At 37.9% G+C, this 14,339-nt stretch overlaps 1 protein-coding gene across 1 annotated transcript in view; it reads right to left on the reverse strand.

Moving 5' to 3' along the window:
• adam12b (ADAM metallopeptidase domain 12b) overlaps positions 1 to 14,339 on the reverse strand; it is a 175,725-nt gene that overhangs the window by 127,726 nt on the left and 33,660 nt on the right. The window contains exons 2-3 of the mRNA XM_053633490.1: positions 4,848 to 4,954; positions 784 to 857 (exon numbers count right to left, since the gene is read on the reverse strand). Coding sequence (XP_053489465.1) covers positions 784 to 857; positions 4,848 to 4,931 — 158 coding nt within the window. The 5' untranslated portion in view covers positions 4,932 to 4,954. The remainder of the gene's footprint in view (positions 1 to 783; positions 858 to 4,847; positions 4,955 to 14,339) is intronic.

A 14,339-nucleotide genomic window follows, 5' to 3' on the forward strand; every position in this document is an offset into this window, starting at 1 on the left:
CACACAATCTCTGAACTAAACACCACCCCACTCCCGTTGCAATATTTGCACATTCCTGCATTGAATCTGTTGCATTTTTGCTGCTACTGTATTATCAAAATATAGTATTTATTTTATTATCACTATTATACAGTTTACCTGGCTGCTACTGCAATAACTGCTATGTCCTTGTTTGGTATAAGCTAATCTGCAGAAGACTGAGTCATAGCATGTTATGTTCACATTTATACCATTTTTAAATGATATTGTTACTCTTTGGCAAGTATCTTTTGCACTACGTGTTATATTAGATACTCCCACACCAGAACTGTGTACTGGTCGGCGCTACACTGTCACTTACTGTACCTATTGTCCTATTTTAGTAGTACTGTACTGTCTTGTGTTGTTAGCACATGTTTGCATGTGCACTTCATGTAAAAATGTGTAGATCTTATTTAGTTCTCTGTCGTTTCATGTGGAGGGTGTGTTTTTTTGTAGCACCATGGTCCTGAAGGAACGTTGTTTCGTTTCACTGTGTACTGTACCAGCTGTATATGGTTGAAAAAACAATAAAGCCACTTGAACTTGAACACACACACACATCCTATTGCTGCACACATCACTCTCATTTCACACGGTTTAGACTAGTAGTTCAGAACAAAGTAAACTATCAGAAATCTCTGACCAATGGCAGAACATCTCAGCTTATATGTTATATACGCTGCTTCTGTATGTAGACACTTTCACACATTTCATATATCGTTATATATTAAATAAGGCTATAACGTGTTGGATTGCACTTACTCATTCTTCTTCAGTGAGAGGATCAACTGCTGGCCTCCTGCCTCTATCAATATCTGAAGTAAAGCTGGAGGACTCTGGAGAAGAGACAAACAAAAATACATGACCTCATATTCCTTTTCTCCACAAATCCTCTCTACTTTAAATCTGCCAAATCTACTTTAAAAGTTCCTGAAGGTGTATAAATCTGAAGATGGTCCTTATAGGAGCCAAAGGGAGAGTTTCAACTGACATTTTCCACAAGGACATGTGGCAGATCAGGTCAATGCTAAATGCGTTAATATTGATGCAATTTAAGATCCCACATTTCACTTTTAGTAACCCAACATAAGCCTGTCAAATGCTGCTTCCTAAACGTTTTGCCTTTGTCTACATCAAGTGACCCTTGGATGCATGTAAAATGGGTTTCAATTATGACATTTTATTTTATTTTATTATTTAATTATTTAAATTTTGTATCAGTTTTCTAAGTAAGTAAAAGCACACAAAGCAGTTATATTATAGTCACTTTTTCATATTGTACAAATCTCAAATTTGGAAAAATAATGTACTCAGGGTCATTACATCCTATGTAGTCCCCATTTATAGTGAATAGGAAACCATTTTGGATTTGGTCTAGCTGTGTGTGGGATGGCATAGACTTATAAGGATTTTGGGTAGCCAAAATGCTGGCAGAATGGAAATCAGATATTTTCAATCAGTGAATGAACAAATGAATTATTTAGCCACTGCAAGTCTGTCTAAGATTAGTCAGGACACTGTTGGGTTTCTGTGTGTGATGTATCATGACTCTGTGTTTAGCTGCTGGTGAGCAGAGCGATGGGAAAAGGAAGAAGTGTAAGTCCACAGCTGGGCAAACAAATTCACACCTCTCCACAATAACACTGGTACAGTACAGAGATAAAATGGACAGCACAACTAAAGCTTCTTTGATAGTAAAACACTATACACAACTGCCACAATCAAATTATTATCAAATATTTAATCCCAGTAGGCTACAGTAGGTGAAAAATGAAATACTTTTTTTTTTTTTTTTTAAATCCTGCAAATTCTTAAAGCCCTGAGTGTCTACTTTCATATAAGCCATTAAGCACTACTGTGGAGTGTGACATCTAAAATAAATTCAGTGCTGAACACGTGCACCCCCAAAACATATTTGCACTAATTACTGCAGCATAAAATGATTAGCTCATTCATATTTGAATACTAAATATGTGACGTAATTGAATTTCTAAAGAAATGCAACAACTCTTGAAGAGAGAACTAACATAAGGGAATTAGACTGTTGCTGAGAACTAATATAAACTTCTGCCATCTTACAACATGACTGTAAAGGAAGTGTTTACATTGTTCACACTGTACACCACACAATAGAGCCTTTCCTGACTTAATACAAGGCTGAATGTTAACAGAAAACAAATGGACCCTATAATAAGGAACAGTTCCAGCAAATTACAGTAATTAATAGAGGTTTATCCCTTACCCTTTCATAACCAACTCCACATTTTTGTCGTGAGTTATGAGAAGCAGTTTTAGAAATTACAGCAGGGGTTTAAACAGCCATAAATTCTATGGATCTTCTCAGCACAGAGTTATTCCATGAACATTATTTAAATGCATTTAAAATGTGCATACATGCACACCATCTTGTCTATTTATTCACACCACAGAGCTTTCAATTTCCTGAACATTCATCTGATAAAACACATTAGGTGCAAGGTGACATTATTTATAGACCTACCCAGTTTTGGAGTAACTACCTAATCTATGCAAGGGAATTGACAACTATAAGGGTATTGATAAAGCAATAATAAATATAATAATTTTGATAATGATAATTTTGATAATTTCCACTACTCTAACCAAATAGATACTAGATAATAGTAGTATACACTTTACTTACACATGGAAATAAAACAAAAACAACAACAACACAGTAACAGCAGAACTGATGAAGTTGCATTGATATGCGCAAATTATGTGCCTCACAAAGTTTGTGTGAGTTGAAACACGGTTAAAATTGAAGCCATTGAATACCATTGGATCTGTAACATGGTATTGTACATGAAACTAAAAAAAACACTTCAGAAATGTGCTTGGTCTAAACTTACCTTAAAACTAGGAGTTCTGTGCCACACACTGATCATTTGTGCAGGAAAATGACATATGCTGCTTTTCCACCACAGGAATTTTCCCCAGGAACTAGGGACTTTTGGAGGTACTATGCATGTTTCCAAAGCAGGGACATGGGTCTAAATTAAGTTCCAGGTAAAATATTTAGCCCTTGCAAAGTTCCTACTCGGGAGGTGGTACTTTTTCAAAAGCCAGGAACTTTGGGGGGTGGGACTTGGGTACTGAACATGTTGATTGGCTGAATGCACGCAGCATTTTTTCAACTACCATTTTTAAAACTTTGTTGTGGTGCATACAGCTACAGTTGTTTATTGCGATTCGAATCAACACAATGGAGTTTCTTAAAAAATACGACAGGTGGACCGACGACAAGGTTCAGACCTTAATAAGTATTTATGCCGAAGGCGAAATACAGCAGTAACTGGAAACGGCGACCTGCAATGAAAAAGTGTACTTGAAAATATCAAGTGGGTTAAGCAAGCTGAGCGTTGTTCACACAGGAAAACAGTGCAGAGAGAAGCTCGTGCGTGCGCGTTCGTCTCCGTCATCTCAACAATAGCTGATAAAATCCGTTTGCTTACTTTAAGTCTAGCATTACGAGCATTCTGAATTCGCTTTGCTACCACTGCTTGTCTCTTGTCCAGCATTTTCTCAATTACCTCTTTAGCAAAGCAGTACATCAAAATCAAGAGAAGCACAGCTTGAATCTCCTCCATGCTTTTTATTGTTCTTGTTGTTGCAGTGTCATTATCCGATTCCAGAAAATAGACTGTCCGTTTTTAAAACACGAACATTTATTCAAAGATTTTAAAAAATGCAATTCATTCCATGAACAGGAATCGAACCCGGGCTGAAGCTTAACCCCTTGACCACCGGTTTAGTCACAGCAAACTCTTTTGTTACTGTTCAAATTTTTCTGTTCCAATCAGAGCCTGCTACGTGTTTTTATAGGCTGAGCAAACACTTTATATTATTACATCATTAAAATCAGCTTACTTTGTGTCAATAATCAGTTTGATTGTAGCATACTTTGAGGCTTCATATCCTCACCAAGGGCTTGTCGCACGCAATCATATACATCACTGGACTAATTTGCCTAATCTTCACGGTACTTCAGACCACAATGGAAACGCAGACAACAAAGGTCTGGAGGAGCCGAATGGTCCCTTGAAAAAAGTTCCCAGGATTAATTGTTCCGGGTAATTTCGGTGGAAAAGCGGCTATATACAGATTTAGAGCGAGAACTATACTGTAAAAATACAGGGAAGTATACAGAAAGAAGCGATGGATGACAACAGTGCTGCATCAGATGACCTGTGTAACTTTCTGACCAGTATCAGCAATGCGTGTATTGATGCCTTTATTAATGAAAAACAAACATTCTCAGAAAGGATGTGTTAATATCCTACACACTTTTTGTGTTATTACTATTTCAACACATGTTGTATTAAATTATCCAATAAATGTGTTTAAAAAAAACATTCACACGAGTGACCAACATAAAGTATCCCATTACGGACTGCACTGCTGACGTCATCATTCAACTCTGAACTCGCCTCAAAGTGAATGTTTGTTGCTTTGAGCCTTTGACACACAACATGTGATACATGTACTAACACACTGACTGCGTTTAAAGCAACACAAAATGTGTTGTCCTTAACTAGACATGCAGGTGTGTTATAAATTAACACATGATGTGCTATTTTGAACACATCTGTCTTAATAGTGTACATGTTCTGTATGAGAATTACTCATCCTATTGGTTCAGAAATGAAAAGCAATTATGTAAAAATCAATAATCACACACATATACAGAGCCGCTAGAACAAACATGCTGCTATATGGCTTCAGATGGGTTTTAGATTGTGGGTTTTATATGTCATGCCATATACGTAATTACTGGCACTAGCTGGTCTTATATTGATTGGTCTTACCCTAGAGCGAAGCCAGCTGATTGGGTGTTGCTTTTTTCCATCCAGCAGCAGTGGTACCGTAGTCTCATACTCTTCCAGCTTCATGACCCCACTTTTCAAAAGCCTCCCTGTGAAAAGTACAGAAGAAATGTACCTTTTGTTTTGCAGGAGAATAAATTGGCACATAAAAGAAGTTTAGAAAATGAACTGGATGCCAGTCAAAACACTCTGCTAAATCAAATCAAATCAGTGAGGGTGAAATAAATTAATATCAGCATAACCAGAGAGAAAGGATCACCCCACATCTCCCACTGCAAACTGAAAATGCTAACACCCTCAACCTCAAAGCAAAATTACATTTAAAAAAATTCTGAATGTGACACCAAAAAAAGGATAGGCACAAGCATACTTGTTCCACACACGCCTACCTTCCTAGTTTATGATTCACTGCACCTCTGCTCTGACAAATAGCAAGTGATTCATGTAACTGGATTAAAGAAAAAAGAGCACTATATGTTTGGGTTTAAAAAAAAACTCCATTCGCAGTGAATTATGAGAATTATGTGAATTTACATATGGAAATACTACTGCAATCCTGCACTGTTTAAATATATATATATATATATATATATATATATATATATATATATATATATATATATATATACACACACACATACTAGTACCTTGTTACTTCAACCTAATCAAAATTTTCCTCTCGTTTCTTTGGGTAGTGCATTAAGTCCCAATAGGCTGCTCCAAACACCAAAACCATCCATTACAACATCCATTATGAATGAAAGAGGCATATGTTACAGCATAATAGTGCAACAGCTCTGAGACCAGAAAGCAAGCAAGGCGACCGAGTGCATTATTTTCTGCTCCTCAGAGCACTGCAAGCATCTTTCTCTCTGACACACAAACACAAAAAACTATGTGCACAATTATTTCCTACACCTCTATTTTTTTCCCTCTATCCTTTCTTCAAAACAATAGCTGTTCTGCTTAAAGACCAAAGAACATAATAATAATAATAATAATAATAATAATAATAATAATAACAACACTTGGACATTCAAATGTGTCCAGTTACTGCACATGTTATGTTTTTTTGCACTGTTATGGAACAAGGACTCTTTGCTTTCCTTACACCAAGACCTGGCTGCTGTTGACTGGAATTCCCAGAGGATATTGTCACGATCTTGCCGGCAGATGGCGCTGCGGCGGTGACGTGCACAGACAGCCGGAGGGCGCACGCGTGCACGTGCTGTAAGTATGCATGGACGATAGGACATTGTTTACGATGCACACTTGCACTTGTTTTGGTTTCTGTTCTGTCCCCTCCCTGTTTAGTTATTGGCGGTGGTGCGAGGGTGTGTTTCGATTATTAACAGCTGTCAGCGGTTAAATTAAATGTCATTAGTTATTTAAACCCCTCGCGTTGATGTGCACTTCGTGCAGTATTATAGATGTTAAAGGTTTAACGAAGTTAAATGTGTAATGGTGCCCCACGGTAATGTTTCCATGCCCTGCTCAGGTTTTCATGTTTGGTTTCATGTTCTAGTTAATGTGTAACTGTGTAAATGTGCTAAGCGGTAGTGTTTCCATGACTTGTTCTAGCTTCGTGCTCCATGCCTTAGTTCTAATTCAATGATAGATGAGTATATGCTTAAAAGTTTGAATGGTGCCACACGGTAGTGTTCCCAGGTCCTGTTCTAAGTTTCATGTATCATGCCTCAATTCTTGTTTATGTTTTGACCTCGTTTCCCATTTCTTGTATATTGACTTTAGTTGCAAATAAAGACTTTGAAATGCACTTGCTTCCTGTCCAAGTCCGTTTCATAACAGATATAAAGAAGGAGAACATGACAGAAATGTTTAACTGGAATATGGATTTTGATTTGCCTTACTATTCTTGATGCAATAATGTAACAAAAGGCAACTGCAAAGGCACTGCCCTAGACAAGGTTGATGAAAACAGCCTTTTCAAACCAAAAACTATTGTTTTCTGTCTTTTATGTTCCTAATTTCACTATTAAGTTAGTCAATTAATTAATAATTAATAATAGTTGGTTAATTTCACTATTAAGTTAGTTTACTCTAATGATACTGTAGAAACAGATGTTTCCGAATAGTAGGGATGTAGGGATTGAATAGAAGTAGTAAGGATGGTCCTTCTGCCTAATTTCAATATATGAACATCTGTAAGAGTTAATTAACTCTTTTTTTTTTTTTGGTTAACTACAAAAAGGGAGGGAAAAATTAAATGCTTCATTAATATGGTGCAATCATGTATAATTTTCCCACTGACATGAAACATTCCTCCTCTCTGTGGCAGCGCACTGATTGTGATTGTGATTTTTCAACAGACGTTATATGGAGAAATAGTGAACAGAAATATTAAACAGGAGCAAAGCTTTATTTCAGCATAAGTCTCATTGGATTAATGAACCTTCAGCAGCATCACGTATTAATTTGATGGTGTCATGTAATGAATGGGCAGACAGTTCCAAATGCAGGTAGAGGAGTTTATTGTGTCACAATCTCCCCGTCTGGCAGCGCGTTCAGAGAGATGAGAGGGCGCGCGCATGCACAAGCTACGTGCACGAGTGCTCAGCAAGTGCATGCTCTTCGGATTTTGACAACCGTGACATTGTTTACTGTGGACACATGCACAGTGGCCTACAAACATGGTCGCCATGGACTACACTTCCCACACAAACATGTTCACCTTCCTACACAAACATGTTCACCTTCTTCGGAATACTAATCACACACACCTGTTTCCACATACTCACACAATCTCACACATACTCACACCACAGTATATAAGAGACTGCTCAAACACTATGAGTTTGCGTAGAATTGAGTTTAACTCACTTACCAAGCGGTTGTCCTTTGTTCTCGTTTTGTTTCATGATCTCTGACCTCGTTTATAGTTTCTCGAACCTGATTATTGTTTCACCCTATTTATGGCCGTTTGCCGATCGCCTGACCTTTTGCATGTTTTTGGACTACGTTTTTGGATTACGATTTGGATTTGTCTGCCGTTGTCTCCTTTAATAAACCTGTTAACTGCACTTGCATCTGTCCTGATCTCCCTTACGTCTTGGTACGTGACATATTGAGATCAGGGCAAACAAATCCAAAACAGTATGCAATAATCAGCTCCAGAAAACAGGCAATGGTCGGGCAATCAACAAACAGAATATCAGATGCAAGACAATGTCAAAAAACACTAGGTATAACTGGGTCAAGAACAGAAACATGAGCAGAGTGATAAACAGGCGTGGTATCTTCACAAACACAAGGAATGGAGCGTCTACTTCTCAAAGAGTGAGTGAAAAAGTCCTCATACAGTCATGTGAAAAAAAGCAAGTACACCTCATGGAAATTGCTGCCTTTTTTGGCATATTTGGACAAGCAAACATTTAATCCTCTTTGAAACAGTGACTATTAATAAAGATGATACAATCTATCAAATGGCATCAAAATGATATTTTATAATAATTATATTCTTTTATAATAATAAAATATTTTGTAATAATTTTACAATACATTTTAAAGTACATTTTAAACTATTTAAATTAACAAATAAAAACAGATCAGTCACATGGAAAAAGTAAGTACACTAAGTACATTTATCACACCTTGAAATCCATAAAATTAGAACCAGGTGTTCAAGATTGGGTGCCAGTGATTAGAACCTGATTAGGGAGTGCAGGTGGGACCTGTCTTATTTATACTCCTCTCATATCTAGTGTCTGGCTACACAGGTACTAGTCCAGGCTCTTGTCATCTCAAAACTGGACTACTGCAACGCACTACTCTCGGGCCTCCCAGCCAGCTCCATCAAACCCCTTCAGATGATTCAGAATGCAGCAGCACACCTTGTTTTCAACCAGCCCAAAAGAACCCATGTCACACCCCTCTTCATCTCCCTTCATTGGCTTCCTGTAGCTGCACATTTCAAATTCAAGGCCTTGATGCTGACGTACAAGACCTTGTCTGGAACAGCACCCCCCTTTGGATAAAAGCATCTGCTAAATGAATAAATGTAAATGTAAATGGTGTTCCCTTTGTTATTGAGGTGTGTGGTGTCATCATGCCAAGATCTAAAGAGTTCTGTAAGGCCTTCAGAAAAAAAGGTTGTGGATGCCTATGAGTCTGGCAAGGGATTTAAAAAGATCTTCAAATTATTTGAAGTATATCATTCCACTGTAAAGAAAATCATCTACAAGTGGTGCAGATGTCAAACGACTGCAAATTAGTCCAGGACTGGCCGTCCCTTCAAATTCAGCCCAAGAGCAGACAGTCTGATGCAAACCTTCCAATCAATAGCCCAAAATATTACCCACTGAGCCACCACTTTCCAGAATAAAATCTGCCCATTCCCAAGATTTTTTCCCCCAAAATGCACACCTGTAGCTTTCACACCCTGATCGTACTGCTCTATGCATCATTATCTTGACTGATGCAATTTTTCTTTTTCATATTTTCTCACTGACTTCATGTGGAACTGAGCATAATCTATCCATAATCTATAGTGATTTCAGTATTCAAATACTGACATCTCAGGCAGGAATATCTGTCCACATCCTTATTAAGTAGTAGAACATGGAGGCCTGAAGTACTAATTCATGGCCAGTGTCACATGCACATTCTGCTTTAAAAGTTCTTCCAGCACTTTTACATCATCAACATCATCATCATCATCATCACCAAGCAGTGGAAGGTTACAAGCTTTGCAAATGTTGTGTAAAATGCCACAAGACATAATAATGCAACTAGCACGCTCATGGGAGTGTCAAATCTCTCCATGAAGAACATGGAATCTCCTTTTCAGCTGTTCAATTCTTCTCTCCACCACAGCTCTTGTTACTTTGTATGCTCTTCATGATGCAAAAAAAGGATAAATGTACATAGCTCAGATAAGTCAGGAATGCACTCAGTGAACAAAATTGGTATTTTGTTTACAGTTCAGTGCAGCCCATTACCTGTTAAAATTGAGCTGCTGTTCTCCTTGTGGTCATCTGTAAGAGGTGAGAAGCCAGAGTTTTAAAGGATATCCTGAGTCATCCAGCAGATGACATACAGGGCGAACATAATTTTGTTTGAATAACCCAGTGAGGCCACTCTGGGAAAGAACTCGAGCATCATGTGTTGACCCTGGCCATTTTGGCACAAGATCCAGGATCTTGTAATTGGCATCAAACACAACTTGAACATTGATGCTGTGGAATTTTTTTCTATTGATGTATGTCTCCTCATTTCCAGTTGGAGCAATAATGTGAACATGAGTTCCCTTGATGGCTCCAACAACTCCAGGGAAGACTACAATACTCATAAAAGCAGCTTGCGTTTGACATAAGGTTTGAAGGTCAGTTGGGAAATCAATGAACTGTTTGTGGTTAGTGGCACAATAGTGGTATTTAAGACCCTGCTTACGGTGGACTATGATGGACCAAAGACATCACTGGTGCAATGCTGCATTTTTCCAGTCGACAAAAAACGCAGAGTCATTATTACTTTCATTTCTACAGCATTGTAGAGTGGGAGAAGTTAATGAATTTCTTACTGGGTCAGTAATAAAAAGAATACCTCGACGATCAAGCCTGTATTGCTGTATCAACACCCGGTCACCATATAATTCCAACAAATTTTTTCTTTGTTGGAAAGTGCATGGTCCACCCCTCATCTGCCAACTTGTTACTCCTAAAATGGTTAGGATACCTCTTCAGCAGTCTTAAATAATGTAAGAGCTGAGACCTCGTCTTACACATAGGAACCTTTAATACACTTATTCGTAAGTCTCGGAATAAGACTAAAATTATATAATTCCTGGAATTTTGACACACTTAAAATTAATATTTTACTCTGAGAGGCTTTATACATACAGCCAGTTGTTTGCCAAGTTGGTGTGGAAGAACTCAAGTGGCCTGCACAGACAACTGACCTCAACTCTTAACTGAACACCTTTGGGATGAATTAGAGTGTTGCCTAAATTCAAGGCCTTCTCACTTCTCACCAAATGTCAGTGTCTGACCTCACTAATGCTCTTGTAGCCGAATGAGCAAAACCCCAGAGCCATGCTCTAACATCTAGTGGAAAGTCTTCCTAGAAGGGTGGATGCTACTACACAAGAAAAGGGGATATATCGGTGGACTAACTCTGGAATGAGATCTTCAAAAAGCACATGAGGGTGTGATGGTCAGGTGTCCACAAATGTTTGGGCATATAGTGTATGTTAGATGTCACATACCAAGCATGGTTAACTGTTTGAGGTACCAGTATTGAAATACTGAAACCACTATTAGTGTATTCATTTCACATTAACATGAGAAATACCAGTGAGAAACATGGCATTGAAAATGAAAAGCCATGTCTGGCAATATTTGGATGCACAGAGTTGCATCAGGAGCAAAAAAAAAAAGTCTTGTGGCAATTTTTACACTCATGTGGGTACGAGTGGGCAGTCAGATATGTAGCTCATGGGACAAAGGAGGGATAATACATTTCTGATACTTCATTAGAATTGTTCATTAAAAGGCTTAAACTACAATGGACACAAATCAGGTAGCTTGGGCTATCAGGTTTGCAGATTAAGTCCAGTGTACATGAGAAGCACTTGCAGCACATTGCAACTGTTCCCTGGCACTTTTCATTTTACACCAGATGCCACTCTCAAGTGGAAGATTCATGGAATTGTTTTTATTCACTGGTTCAGTAACTATAATGTGCAAATATATGTACTGACCGTCATATTAGTGTAAACACGCATTCCCGCTGTGATCACTTAAATATCTAAAGAATTCAATGAGATCTTTAACTATGCACAATTTAGAACTTTTATGTCCGAGTTTTAACTGACATCAGAGTGTATGCTGCTAAATGGTATAGCAGAGCCTCTACAGCAGAGCTAAAGGGTGAAATATTGAGCGGATATTCAGTAAACATTTAGTTGGGTGTTTATTTCTGTTTACTTTCACACATAAATGTGCATACCAAAACCAATGGGAATAAAGTTTGAATGCGGTGGATGATTATACAGGATTACAGGATGTTTTTTCTCCTCCCTAGTCGTTAATTGAATATCCATTTATCCATTCCATTAACTCTTATACATATTCAAATATTAAAATTAGGCAGAGGGTGCATTCCTATTGAGAACATGGCCACACAATTGTGTGCCTTTGCTAATCTCATAAAAAATGTAAAAATGCAATGTAATGTAATGTAATTTCAATATCAATTTTATATGAATGAACCATTTGTAACTTTTACTGTATAAAAAGTCTTGTGTGAGTTCTAATGAGTTTTCAGTGATGAGCCCATTTTCACTCACATGCCACTAATATACATAGAGTCTAAGATTAGACAAGACTCTGAGAGGCAGCACTCATGAATACAAGGGCATGGAACATGAGTGGAAAAAATTGCTCATGCTATATTAAGCTCCCACACACTCAGCACCTCGTGTATTCAGCACGTCAGAATTCCTTGAGCTGAGCACAGTCCCTGAATCCTAAGCACAATCTATCCTCCACTGCCAGATTCTGTTAAGCCGCTTCCTATTCCCCATTGCTCTGCTCCCAGAGCCAGGAAGTGGGAAACTGCGCCCTACAGAGACATAATGAGGGACTCTGAGGGCTAGAAAAAAAAGGGCCAGTCAGGGTATCATATGGCAGACTGCTGCAGGATATGTAGATTCCCTGGAGGAAAGACGAATGAAGGCTATATGAAAGAAGGCTACTTTACAGTTCATCTACCTGTTTAAAAATAAAGTTCTCTCTCTCACACACACAAATTATATCTATAAATTAAACACAGTAAGAACAAAGTCCATACAGGATGTCGCTGAGTATTTTGTGATTGTTTTTTTTTTTTTGTGAATGCTTGATTTTGCTGCGGCTTTTTATACAAATGTGCAATGTAATTTGCAGAGATTTTCGTGCTTTTTTGCAGAAAACTACGTGAATTGTCGCAATTGCAATTGCACAACATTGTCTTTCGCAGTGATGTTTGTTGGTAAGTGAGACCTTTAAGCTGTACTCATGTGTGACACACCTGTTTCGAGGGGGGCTTTGGCTGAATGTGCGTTGTAATGATGTCACATGGCATGTTTTGATGACATCACATGACATGTCTTTCCCCAAATCGGCAGAAAATCTGCTGCAGTTCTGAAAAATTGCAAGCTCCTGCGAATACTGTGGTGTTTCCTTGAGTTTGCGTTTATTTTTGTGATAGACAAAATCCTGGATGGACAGATAATATTAATAACAAAATTAATAACGTTGTTATTGATATTTCAAATTAATAATACGAATGCATCTAATTAATGCTGTACCTACAGCTAAATCTAACACTAACCTTAACCTCAGTAACCAAAAGGAAACTTTTCTGGCTTTGTGAGTTTTTTTAAATAAAAGCTTTGTTTTTTGTTTGGAAAAAAAACCCTCATGGGGCCAAGCCAAATGTCCCCACAATGTCAGAACTATCATTTATTCCAAATCTTGTGGAGAAATTTGGTCACCACCAAGACATAAAAACATACACACACACAAACACACAGACACACAGACACACACACACACACACACACACACACGCAAATTACCCTACTTCCTGTGTGTTTTGTGGTTTGGCTATCCACCCTCATTTTGTCTCTTTGTTTATCTCTTGGTCATGTTTCTCTTGTAAATTCTGGTTTATACCTTTTAATTTTAAATTTTACAATATTTTATTGATGACAAACATGACCAATATGTCAATCAGTCAGAAAAATAAAATCAATTTAAAAAAACTTTAAATTTAAATACATGCAGCCTGACCGTAAGAATCCCTCTGATGCAAGAGAAATGCTAGATCTGTGCTGATTTTACTCTATTTATTTATACATTTATTTCTTTTCTGACACACATGCACACACAAAGGAAAAAGAGTGCATTTTTTGCCGACTATCTCTGTCCCCAAAGGCTTTCTGTACATGACAGGAAGCGTTAGACCCTGTGTGTATGTGCTGTGATTAACATTTCTACCACTAAGGAACAACAAAATGTATGATTGGTCAGAAGGACTTGTTTGAAAGTTGCGCAACTGCTGTTTAAAGTACAACTAACTTCTGTCTTATAAATCACAAAGTGAAAAAAAACAAAACAAACAAACAAAAAAAGCTGGTTTATAATCCAAATAAAACATCTCGTGATGGCTAAAAGCAAAGAGTTCTCCCAAGACCTTTTCAACCTTATTGTTGCAAAACATATTGATGGAATCGGATACAGAAGTATTTAAAAAAATTCTGAATCCTCCAGTAAACATCATTGGGGCCATTATCCGCAAGTAGAAGCAACATCACTCCGTCATCAACCGGCCATGCACAGGAGCACCTCGCAAGATTTCTGACCAGGGAGTCAGAAGAATAGTCAGAAGAGTAACCCAAGAGCCAAGGACCACTCGGAAAGAGCTCCAGAAACACTTGGAGGCAGCAGGTACCATCGTCACAGAGAAAACAAT

Source organism: Ictalurus furcatus, chromosome 9 (genome assembly GCF_023375685.1).
Source record: "Ictalurus furcatus strain D&B chromosome 9, Billie_1.0, whole genome shotgun sequence".
In the NCBI taxonomy this organism is placed as follows: domain Eukaryota; kingdom Metazoa; phylum Chordata; class Actinopteri; order Siluriformes; family Ictaluridae; genus Ictalurus; species Ictalurus furcatus.